Source organism: Nerophis ophidion, linkage group LG23 (genome assembly GCF_033978795.1).
Source record: "Nerophis ophidion isolate RoL-2023_Sa linkage group LG23, RoL_Noph_v1.0, whole genome shotgun sequence".
Lineage (NCBI taxonomy): Eukaryota > Metazoa > Chordata > Actinopteri > Syngnathiformes > Syngnathidae > Nerophis > Nerophis ophidion.
Window position 1 is genome coordinate 4,944,072 of NC_084633.1, and position 11,669 is coordinate 4,955,740.

At 37.0% G+C, this 11,669-nt stretch overlaps 1 protein-coding gene across 4 annotated transcripts in view; it reads right to left on the reverse strand.

The window, feature by feature from the left end:
- Window positions 1-11,669, reverse strand: part of xpo6 (exportin 6) — a 47,297-nt gene that overhangs the window by 9,791 nt on the left and 25,837 nt on the right. For all 4 annotated transcript variants that reach the window (XM_061885038.1, XM_061885040.1, XM_061885037.1 and 1 more), the window contains 12 exons: window positions 11,257-11,416; window positions 11,052-11,129; window positions 8,829-9,348; window positions 8,230-8,356; window positions 6,660-6,769; window positions 6,446-6,554; window positions 6,258-6,350; window positions 6,046-6,115; window positions 5,790-5,949; window positions 2,861-2,953; window positions 605-749; window positions 27-176 (listed from right to left, as the gene is read on the reverse strand). In XM_061885038.1, coding sequence (XP_061741022.1) covers window positions 27-176; window positions 605-749; window positions 2,861-2,953; window positions 5,790-5,949; window positions 6,046-6,115; window positions 6,258-6,350; window positions 6,446-6,554; window positions 6,660-6,769; window positions 8,230-8,356; window positions 8,829-9,348; window positions 11,052-11,129; window positions 11,257-11,416 — 1,815 coding nt within the window. The remainder of the gene's footprint in view (window positions 1-26; window positions 177-604; window positions 750-2,860; window positions 2,954-5,789; window positions 5,950-6,045; window positions 6,116-6,257; window positions 6,351-6,445; window positions 6,555-6,659; window positions 6,770-8,229; window positions 8,357-8,828; window positions 9,349-11,051; window positions 11,130-11,256; window positions 11,417-11,669) is intronic.

Consider the following 11,669-nt stretch of genomic DNA (forward strand, 5'->3'; position numbering starts at 1 on the left):
GTGCATTAGAAGCAACGTGCATTCACCTCTGGGGGGAGCCTGCGAGTCTGATTTTCAGCAGTAATGAGGTTGAAGACGTTTTGTACAGCTGGCAAAGTCACCAAGAACACAGGTCGCACCGTGGAGGTTATGGAGATCATCAAATGACACGCAGACAGCAGTAACTTTTCTGGTACCTGCATGCCACATTTACATTGACAGGCAAGATGTAATCAAATATTTGGCTTGGATAAGTACCACTTTTCTAACCAGCTCTAAATGAATAATGACTTATTTATGAATAACTTCAATCTTCCTGTTTTCTTTCTTCAACCTCATTCATTAAATATGTTGACAGTTGCGGATGTAGTTAGCAGCACAGCAAAACTGTAATGCATTCTATTAAGAGCAGTTTTTTTTAACGATATTATAACTCTAAAAAAGAGGAAAAAAAGAGTAACACTGCTAAGTAAATACATGACAGCAAACTACTCTACCGTACATGGTTTGAATTAATAACCCATTCAATAACTCCTAAGGTGTGTTAAGTTTGCAAAGGCAGTTTCTCTCTAAATTGGATCATTTGTATAAACAAGTAGAAAAGGAAAGATTTGAGTAAAGTTACCTTTGCAGTGATGAGGGGGCTACTGGCATTTATTGCAGATGTGATGAGGTTGACAAACTGGCTCTGGTTTTGACTGTGAACCTCACTGTAGAACTGTGCGAGCCAATGCGAGTAGGCTTGCAAAGCGGCAAGGGCCTGAGCATGTCTGCAACACACATGGATCTTAATCAAAACTAAATCACATTTACTCCACTGAGTGGTTAATTAATATTTAAAGAAGGGCTGTCAAAGTTATTGGAGTAACCCATGCAATTAATCACAATAAATATTGCATTAATCATGTTAAACACATCCATCCATTTTTGCCACCTCATCGCAAGGCCAACAGAGACTAACCACATAATTCATCTTGGCCACAGATGCTTCTTTACTTTAGTCACAAATGGTACATGAAAGGTGACATGGTTGCGACATGGTCAGTGATCAGGCCAATGCAAACAATAGTGAAAAGAGGACTCGCGGTGTGTTCATTGGCAAATTTTGGTTTTAAATAGATATTTGAGGTTAGCGAACAAGTCAAACCTTTTTAAACGACTCTTTCAAGTGAACATTAAGAATCCATTCGTTTGAAAGCGGGTTTTTTTTTGCACATACAGGTACAGCGTTACCCAACTGGCAACTGGGCTATAAAATGAGTAGAGTCGAAGAAAACATAGCAGCATTTGGATTAACTTTATTAATTTTACTTGTAAATGTTTTTATTGATTAATTGTGATCCACGTTTCTAGTTTATTGTTCTAGTATGAAAAGCGTACAAACACCAGGTAGGGTAGTACTGTACAATTTCGTATTCATATTTTGTCATTTTTATTTTAGTTTTATTATACTTTTTATATTTAACATAAGTTTTATTCTTACTCATTTGTGTATTTTTTTCTGTAATGTTAAAATGATATTGTGCAACAAAGTTTTTAGGGTGTGGGAAAATTGTAAGTAATGATGTAATGGTCAAAGTATGTGTTTACAATGAAAAAAAAAAACAAAACAAAAATATACCCATTATTTCAGAATAAGTCCTACCAATAAAGTGATATTTGTTTAAATAAAAATTATTCTGTTTCATTTCTTTCTGTCTTATGACTGCTACCAGTAAATGTTTCCGTGATAAAAAAAAAGTTTAACAAAAAAAAAGAATTAACGAGCCAGTTTATTGAACGGCTCTTTAAAAGGAATGTCTCCTCAAGATCAAGATTTATTTTTAAATCCTTTGACAGCACTAATTTAAAATAATACAGCGAATGCTTCAAAATATGCCTAAAATGTGCTAAACGGAGTAAAAACCATCATCCTTTGTGACGTCACGTGAGACCTAAAATAGTGTTCATCTCAGTGAGCTTCAAAAGCTCCCGCCATCAGTGTGTGTGATGGCTGAATGTGGAAATAATGTCAAAGCGCTTTGAGTTCCTTGAAAGTAGAAAAGCACAATACAAGTAGAGGGCATTTACCATTGAGGGGCCACATATCCAGAAATCTAAGGAGCGGTGGACCAGACTTCTTACTTTATAAATATTAACATTTTCAGAACAGGCAGTTTCTGCAGTTGACATTTGTATTTACTGTATGTCAGTAACAAATCTATTTCGAAAATGGCGCTTCCATCCTTTTATTTTTTACCGCTCGTCCCTTTAGGGCCTAACCACGCTGTACTCGAGCCTTCCGGAAGGCAGTGTACACCCTGGACAAGATGACTATCCAAAATACGAGTGTCCGCTATAGTCTCCCAAATTTTGAACTGAACTCGGGACCAGTATGGTGGCAGGCCCAGCCCAGATCAAGCCCAAGGCCACCAGTTGAATAGTCCTGTTCTAAAGCATTAATATCAATTGCATTCCCAAATTATTTTCACTAAGAACATGCACACACATGCTAAGCACATGCTGGCATGTAGCTTAAATTGGATTGATCTCATGACATATTTACATTGTGACCCATTTATTCCCCTAACAGTTAATTAAGTGCGAATATATTTTTCCTAATATTTTTGCAGAAATTATACTTCGAGTATACATTTCTTAAACAGTTGAGTTTACAATGAAAAGCTACAAGAAAGCTTCGACAGACATAGGACAATTATTGACACCTTTCTGCAACAGAACAGATTCACAGCACAAAACAACACAACAAACAAGCACATAATTCTTATTGCAAACAGTCCCTTGGAAGTCCCCAAAACACAAAGCAAAATACTTGTGACTGGTTTTAAATTAACACCAACTTTGCAAGTGTTGACAGATTAATGCAACTGTCAATACTTACACATCTATGAGGTCTGGTTTGAGTACAGAAGGCACAACGGTCTCCAGGTCGTACAAGCTGGTCTGAGAGCCGTAGCAAGTCACTTCAACAAGCCTGAAATTAAAAAAGTAGAAGTTGTATATAAATAATAATTTTTTTTTAAACTCATTAAATTGACAACACAAAAATGGACAGAAAAAACACTAAAGAGGTAACACACAAGCAATACTTCAACTGTAGTATTTACAACAGCTGTTACTTAAGTCCAGAGGTGCCCAAAGTGCGGCCTGGCCTGCGACACAATCTACAGACAAAATAAACACGTCCTAGATTAGAACCTTACACAAAAAAAGTAGAAAACAAAAAGTAAAAAAATGGACCCAGCCTAAATTCGCCCCATCACGGCCCGATTTACTAAACCACATATGCGTCAAACTCAGCAAATTCAATTTACTACTTCACTGAGTTTTTCCGAAATAGGCATTTTACTTTTTTTTTTTTTTTTAAACAATGATTCACAAAAGCATCAACGTGTCCATGTACATTTTTCACCTTAACTTTTACTCAGTGTGACATATTTATAGGTGGTTACATTACGATAACTAAATAACATTTTACATTTACAGCTAATAATCAAAGTGCTCCATTTTTCAAAAAATTATTATTAATAGCCAAATACACAAATGCACATACGTTTTGGTTTTTGTAATCTTTGTTACGACTCCAAGTCTGTACAAGTACGGTAAGAAGTTGTCATGGGTGAATGTGTTGCAAACGTGTCACATGGGCAAATGAATCGGGTAGCTCAGTAAATCAGGAAGTAACACCCCCATAAATTGGACCGGACAACAACAATGGCTGAAAAGGATTGCGTCCCATTATATCAGACCTAGGCAAAATAAGGCCCGGGGGCCACATGCGGGCCGTTGAGCTTTTCAATCTGGCCCGCCGGACATTCCCTAATAATTTTTGTAGATCTTTAAGACGGAAAGTGTAGCTGCCATTATAATGTGCAGTGATGTTTTTTACCGACCGTAAGTCTTGAACTATACAAAGTCTTTCAATGGTTGGAATCTGCGCTTATGGATGATATACCAGTTACTATGGTCATCTAATTAGTTACTATGGTAATGTAAGTCACAGCAGCTCAGACGAGGCACCAAGCAGTGTGGGTGGGGAGCGTTTCCAGAGACGCGGAAGGAGATTTTCACAACAAAGTTCTAAAGCTTAGTGATGTATCAGATATATCAGATTGTAGGTGAGTTTATTTTGTACTCTCCACGTTCATATTTCACTGTTTGTTGCATTTTTGTTGCGTTTTACTTGATTGTAAAATGTGTCGATCGAAAAGGAGTGTGACGTTCATATTTTGTCAATATTCAGCGTTTTATCCTTCATAGAAAAATGTATAATTCCATTATGTTTTTTAAGGTGGTCTGTCATAATGGTTTTAGCATTCAATCAGACATTATTTTGAGGCCTGGTATTAGTGTTCATAAAAATAGATATACGGGCCCCCAGACACATTTTTTTCTCTAAATGTGGCCACCGAGTCAAAATAATTGCCCAGGCCTGCATTACATGTACAAATCCCTAGCAAGAAATGGTAAATTAAGTCCTCTTTAGTTGGTGGATTAATAATAATATCAGTAAGGAATAGTAAGAATAAATCAATTATCTCAAAGAGTTTAGATAAGGTATTACATTAATTTTCTTTGTTACCAATCACAAAAAGATAGGTATAGAGTGGATGTTTGGTTCAGATTGTATAGCATATATTAATTGACCTCCTTCGTAATGGTGTGCTTTGCGAACCACGACAACCTGCTGCTCAAAATGAATTGCCCCTTGAGGGATTAATAAAGTTGTTTGAATTGAATTGCGTTTAATATGTTTAATGTACAAAATGTGCCACACATCTTTTCAATTTTTTCCTTCAATGTTTGGACTAGGGTTGTACGGTATCTAATGAATTAAAAAAAACATACTATACTGCCTTTGAAAGATACCAGTACTTTCCCCCCCCCCATCTGCATGCTGCCGTGCGGCGGTGACGTACAGACCTGAGACGCATGATGTTGAGTGTGCCAAAAAGCACGCACAAAGTGCTTACAAGCAGCAACAATGTAGGGTGGGAAAATGGCACAAAAAAACAGAAACGCAATTCGTCTAGTTTAAAAAAAAAAAAAAAAAAAGTGCAAAATATGGAGGTTTTTGGCCTTCAAAACTAGCAATAAATATTAAGTTTTAAACACAGGTGCTTTAAAACATGACTTAACAAAAGTGGCAACTGACAAAGTATTAACACCTTTGCTTCAAACTTAACTAAACAATTTAATAAGGAGCAGGAGTTTTAAAAAGTGACAGGTAATACAGGTAACTAGCTCCCCGGTTCCAACAAGAGATACATAGATACACACACAGCTGGTAGGCTTTTTAGCACAGTCAAAATGCCCACGTAAGGTAAGATAAACTAATGCAAGTGAATATGACTGATTTTTGCTACTAATTCCTACAATTTCAGTTTTAGTTTCAATTTAGTTTTCATTTTCAATGTCAATAAAGCTGTCTATTCTAGTCTAACCTTATCCTAGATTATGGTAGGCTTTTCATGTTACATACACACCTGTAACTTGTTTTTTGAGTGCAAAGGGAAAGGCCTAGAGTGTTTAATGCATTAAAATATTTATTTTAATCTTCTAACATTGTTCTTTAAATGTAATAAGAAACATATGTTGAATATGTCCTAAGATTGTCGGTTAAAATCAAACCAATGACATTTTTTGTAGTTCCAATTATTTTAAAAAGAATCAAAAAGTTTTAATATACAATTTGGTTGTGGTATCAAAATATTTGTATCGGGACCACTCTCATTTCGACAACGCAGCTTTAGTCCAAAAAACAACCTAATCATGTTTTTAAGATTCTAGAAGGCTGAGCTCCGAATTACCTCTCAACCACTGCAAGGGCATCAGTGAAACGCGTAGCAAAAATCTCCCCGATGAAATGTTCGGCCAAGCGTCCGACCGCTTGGAGAAGAGAACTTAGGTCCCTGAGAGAACAGTGAAGTCGACGGCAGTCATTCTCAGCAGTGATGTTTAGTCTCCGGTCTGAAATGTCAACACCGTGTAGTTCATTATAACATGTTCATCTCAGGGATTAGACCAAACCCAATCACAATAATGTAACTGACTGGCAATTCTTACTTGTGCCAGTGGTGACGATAAACTGCTGCAGCCCTAGGTACACGTCCAGGTTTTCTTGAAGAATGGGAAACTTGTGAGGAGGAAAAAAAACAAAACAGGTGAAGTTGAAATATGAACTTTAATATACATGGCTAAACTAAACTGTTAATATTCCCATTTTACATGATTGAACTTAACATCTACTGTCATTTTTTTAAGTTTAGATTTCTTACCAAAGCAGAGAATGCATGGGAAGGGAGCAGCTCCATCACCTTAGCAACAACCTCTAGACTCTGACGCAGGTACTTCTGCCATTCGGTCTGTTGCTATGGTTACCAAACAAAATAATAAAGCATTGAAGTGAAAAGATGAAGCTATAAAAAGTGTTTTTTGTAAAGATAAAACATGTAAGTGTTCGTACATCATCATCCAGGGTGTCATCATCCAGCTCTTCCAATTGAGCTTGATTGTATCGGAACTGGATGCGATTCAGAACTTCTCTCAACAAAAGGACTAAGGCATCTTTGTACCTGGAACAATACACCAAATCAAGCAGCCATAATTAGGACTATTACACTGTGATTGGTGAAGAATGGCTGAACGGATGGTGAAAGTGTTTTTTGGACTCAAGTTACCTGTTGAGGACACTTTCTCGGTCGGCTAGTCTGCTTTTGATTTTTGTTGTAAGAAAATCCAAAAACACACTCCATATATCCAAACAGGCAAAGTAGCCCTCATGAGTTGGCTAAAAAACAGCATAAAAAACATTAAAACATTTTGTGACATCTATTGGCCCTCCTAATTTAATGTACAAATGCCAATAACACTGTGAGTACATGAGTATGTACCATGGATATCTAATTGTAAAACTGTGCTTCTAAATTATTTTTATGCCCACCAAGAAAACATTTTGTGTTTGTCTATGAATTGTTATCATAAGTACACCTCTGCATAACTTTGCAGACTTAACATTTAAGAAAACAAAAAACACAAAATAAATATAGAATCACTTACAACAAAAATTACTTTATCAAAATTGCTTTTAGTTCAACAGAAAAGATTAAAAATGCATTGATTCTCCTGAAAAGAAACAAATATGTAATACTTATTTAAACTACGAACATTTTTTGACCGACTTGGACCATCGGACTCTGAAAAATAAAATTAAATAAACTCAAATAATACTATCAAATTGATCATCAAAATAAACAATATATGAACGAATGAATGAATGGTTTATTTTGAGCCATGCAAACAAAACAAGAGAATGACATAAAATACAAAAGAAATATATAAATACATTATTTTTACACCTACATTGAAAACATTACATGTGACTAATCTTTTGTAGATGTCAAGACTGGCTCAAAAGGGAGTGGGAAGAAGTAAACTTATTAGGTCCCACCCCTATATAAAACAACCTACAAAATAAAAATGAATATTGAAGAATTTAATGTGTTTGATATTTATTTTTAATCAAAATGAAGTCAGGATTAATGGCTACAATGAGCATGTTCTATAGAGCAGTGGTCCCCAACCACCAGGCCGCTCGATTGGAACTGGTCCGCAGAATCTTTTTTTTTTTTTTTTTATCAAATCAACATAAAAAACACAAGACACACTAACAATTAGTGCACCAACCCAAAAAACCTCCCTTTTTCATGACAAAAAAAAACAAAACAAAAAACAGTAGTACTTTTGAAAGTTTGTGCCACATAAAGCTTGCAAACAGCACCTTACAAATGTGTATTTAACACCTTTAACATCACGTTCATGTTAACGTGCAAACAACATTTATCCACATTAATGTGGACCCTTTACTCTTTTTGTGCTATTAATGTGGTATTTTAAGCTAGAAGTAATTCGATGAAAAGAAAACTCCTTCTTGCAGAGTGTGCAAATACTTTATGGCGGTCAACTGTGCCACAATGTTTTTTTTGCACTCATATTTCCCATCAAGAGGTTGAATGTGCTGTTTAGGGTCCTCCATACCCTCCTAAGAACCAGCGTCCTGTGCAGTGGACCTTTGTGTCTTGCATAAAGAACTATTTTTTCCCAAAATGTGTAACTCTGAACAAAGAAACCGACAAAATAAACATATGACCACTGTAGAGGACACAGAGTTGTTTGGTTCTGCATATTTGCACATGCGCAAACGTAGCCTCAGACAAAAGAATAAGCACTTGACTCTGCAGGGGTTCTTACCTGGTTGAAGGTGTACTTGAAAAGCAAAGCAAGAAACTCTACAATTGGAAACCGAGGACTGGACTCGATCCTCCTCAAGTGGACACTGACAAATAGGCAGAGGAAATCTGTGAACTTCTCCAAATAACTGTGGAACGAAAAAAAAAGGGAAACATTTGTTCAAAGCTATTAAAGACAATGTGGTAAGTATGACTGCTATCAAGAAGACTGGGTCAATTCAAGATAAATGAAGCGCCAATACTGGTATGTGAGTAGAATTCAAAAATATGAATGAAAAAGAAAAGTTGTGCTTAAAAAAAGAGAAAGAGGATGTTAAAATGATACACATGTGACTGACATGATACACACATGACTTTATGAATAAACAAGGGAGGGTTTATGCGGTTACCACTGTAGTCCCAAAATGTTTATAATTTAGTTTTAACAAAAAACTCACATGGTAACCACAATTCTAAAAACAGTATGATGCTGTTTGCCACAAGGCATATGAAAAACATTGTGGAAATAATTATTGGCAATCAAACTAAGCAGAGCTACATTTGTACTGGAACAAATTTTTTAGGGCTTGTCAGTTGGCACATGTGAACCTGTAAACAAACCTCTCATCAAGTTCCTGGAGGCGACTCTTGACCGTATGAGCATTATTTTCGCGAGTGAGCCTCTGCAGAAGAAAGAAGGTCTGCTGGAACATACGCAGCAGGTACTCCTCAAAATCCACCGGCACGCAGTTCTTTGACACCAGTTCATTAACACAGGTCATGGCGAGAACGCCAAGGCGAGACCGATCCACTTTGCTGCCCTCAATTTGTCGCCCTCCTCCGTTTGACATGGGCGGTATTGTTCCGGCATTGAGCTGCCCATTGGAAGAAGAGGTGGAGGAGATTAATGACACCGACTTGGCTTTTGTCCGAAGATCGCAGCCAAAACGTGCAAAGTGGAAGATTGAAGCCAGCAGGGTTGGTGTGATGCTCGTGGACAGAGGGATCCAGCTGAACAGGTGAGCTAAACACTCCAGAACGAGACAGCACAGCTGCTGACTCTCGTTGTCCAGTGCTGCCATGGGCTGGCAGAGAAGCTTAGAGAACTGGCTGCCTTGAAATAATGTGCCCAGAAGTTCCACTGGAAGATTTAAAAAAAGGAATCAGTTAACAGTACAGTGCTTAGTACTTACAGTACTTATTAATAAAAAAAGTACTTGTTTGAGCCAATGTGCCGGTAAATAGAGTAAAACTATTTAAACTTTGTGCTTTAGGGTTAAAAAACTTTTCATTATCATTATTCTTTCTCCTGCTGTTGCATGTAAATGTGCAAGCAATGCTATTTTCGCCGTTTATGTCCAAAACCGCCAATTTTGATGTGCATCAGCCAGTCCAAGGGACATGCTGTATTATTAGGTATTGCTGTGTCACCTAAAACACAAAGCTAAGATGAGGATGTTTTGGTCAGATAGCTTAGCATATATTGAACTAGTTTTAGCAGCTTAGTTGTACAAAATCCATCTTAGTGGGCACCACTTCCCTAAATTTTTCCGTATGCAGTCCTTGCTGGAAAATTTTTGGACACCGATATGGCATCAAAATAGTGCCAAAATCTGTGAGTGGCCTTGCTGCACATGCACTGTATTTTTCATGTTTCTTTATGCGTGCGGCGTTCCTTCCTTTTGGCACTTAGGGGCCAAAAGGACAGAGTTGAGACAAAATAAGCCAATGGTGTATTTTGTTATTTATTACTTAAATATACATGCGTTACACTACAACCTATTAAACGATGACATTGCTAATCATCATGATGTTATCTGAACATGTCAAAAATCGCGAACAATATAACTTCAGGTCTTTAACATAAAAGGACCCACATTTCACAAAAAAAATTATGAATTTTTTTGCTCCTAAAAATGAATCGGCCTTTCATTTCCCATAATATCAATTACCTGTTGAGTAATCTGTAGATAACTACTTTGATCGCCCCTTGCCGTTGCACATTTGTGACCTCAGCTAAAGAACTCGAGCCCATTTCCTTACATAGACAACGTAAAGGCATGTAAAATTATTATTTTGATCACTTATTTGTATATTCTTGTCACTGTGGTCCATGATTACTTCAAAACTGATATTGTTAACATTCTGAGAAAAAAATAAATATAAAAGATTTGCCCGCTCTGTACTTTCCTGCTCTTCCATCTCCTGTTCTATAGACACTACAGCCCATGTTTCCTTATGCACTTTCGCATCTTGAAGAAAACATCAGCAAAAGGGGACGCAAAATAGAATATTAGCAGCTTTAACTGTTGTCCAGCACTTTGGCACAGCTAATGTAAATGACTTTACAAATAAAGTTTGAAGGTAAATTATTTCAACTGACAGAATGTTTTTTCTAGATAAAAGCCCTCAAGGTGATTGCAACGTCGCATTATATAGACCTACTTCAAATGATAAAAGGTAGCTAATTTTAGCAAATTAACACTGATGTCACAGTGTCAGAGTTGTGAGTGTGATGCTCTCACAATGTGATCAAATTTGTATGATTTGTCTTATTGTTTTTGTTTTCAGCACGTCTTTGTAAAGAATGATGATGTAATGGGTTATTTTGTCTATACAGACAACGCTCCTTTCAGAAGGGACAGTGTTTGACAGTGACAATTTCCCGTGGATTGGTTCTGACCAGGACACAGCAGGCATTTAAAGACAAAGAAACAAACTCAGTGAGACCGCAAACAGAGTTTGCACGCGTGCACAGACTGTTTTTTGTGTGCGCAGATTTTGGGACGATTTTGATGCTTATGCCATAGTGATTATGATCATTCCTTAAGAAAATCAACTCACTACTTTCTCCAGATGTGGGTGAGGGTGGCGGGGTAGAAGCAATGACGCTGTGCTTGTCCCAGTAAGTCTCCAAGATGCCTGGCAAACAACCAGCGGCATGAATACAGTTAGCATTTATTTATTACAGCATTATGGCCAATAATCCAACACTTTAGACAAATGGATGGCATTTTCACTAAGGGAAAAAACAAAAGGTTACTCTTACCGGTCAAAAGTCCAAGCACCATCGGTACCTGATCCAGCAGCAGTTTACGCAGCTCGTCTTTCCTGGCAACACTCAAGTCTTCTCGAGGACATGCAAGTTCCTCCGATGTGGTTTTCAGCATTACTAAGCCTAAAGGTGCCAAAGCTGGGGACTGGACCAACTTCAAATGACAAGAGGAAAACATTTTCACATTGTTGCAAATTATTTTGTGAATATATGACAATACACTGTCTCCAGTAGAGGTGGAGAATTATAATTTGTCGAAAACGATGCATATTAAAATAAGTCAAATTATAAAGAATACGGTATAATGTATTTCCTCACATAGTAAACAAAAGAAAGTTTATTTACTGAACTTCAGTTTGTGGAAATGCTTTCTCCAAATCAACTCCCTTTGTGTTCTTGAGACATCA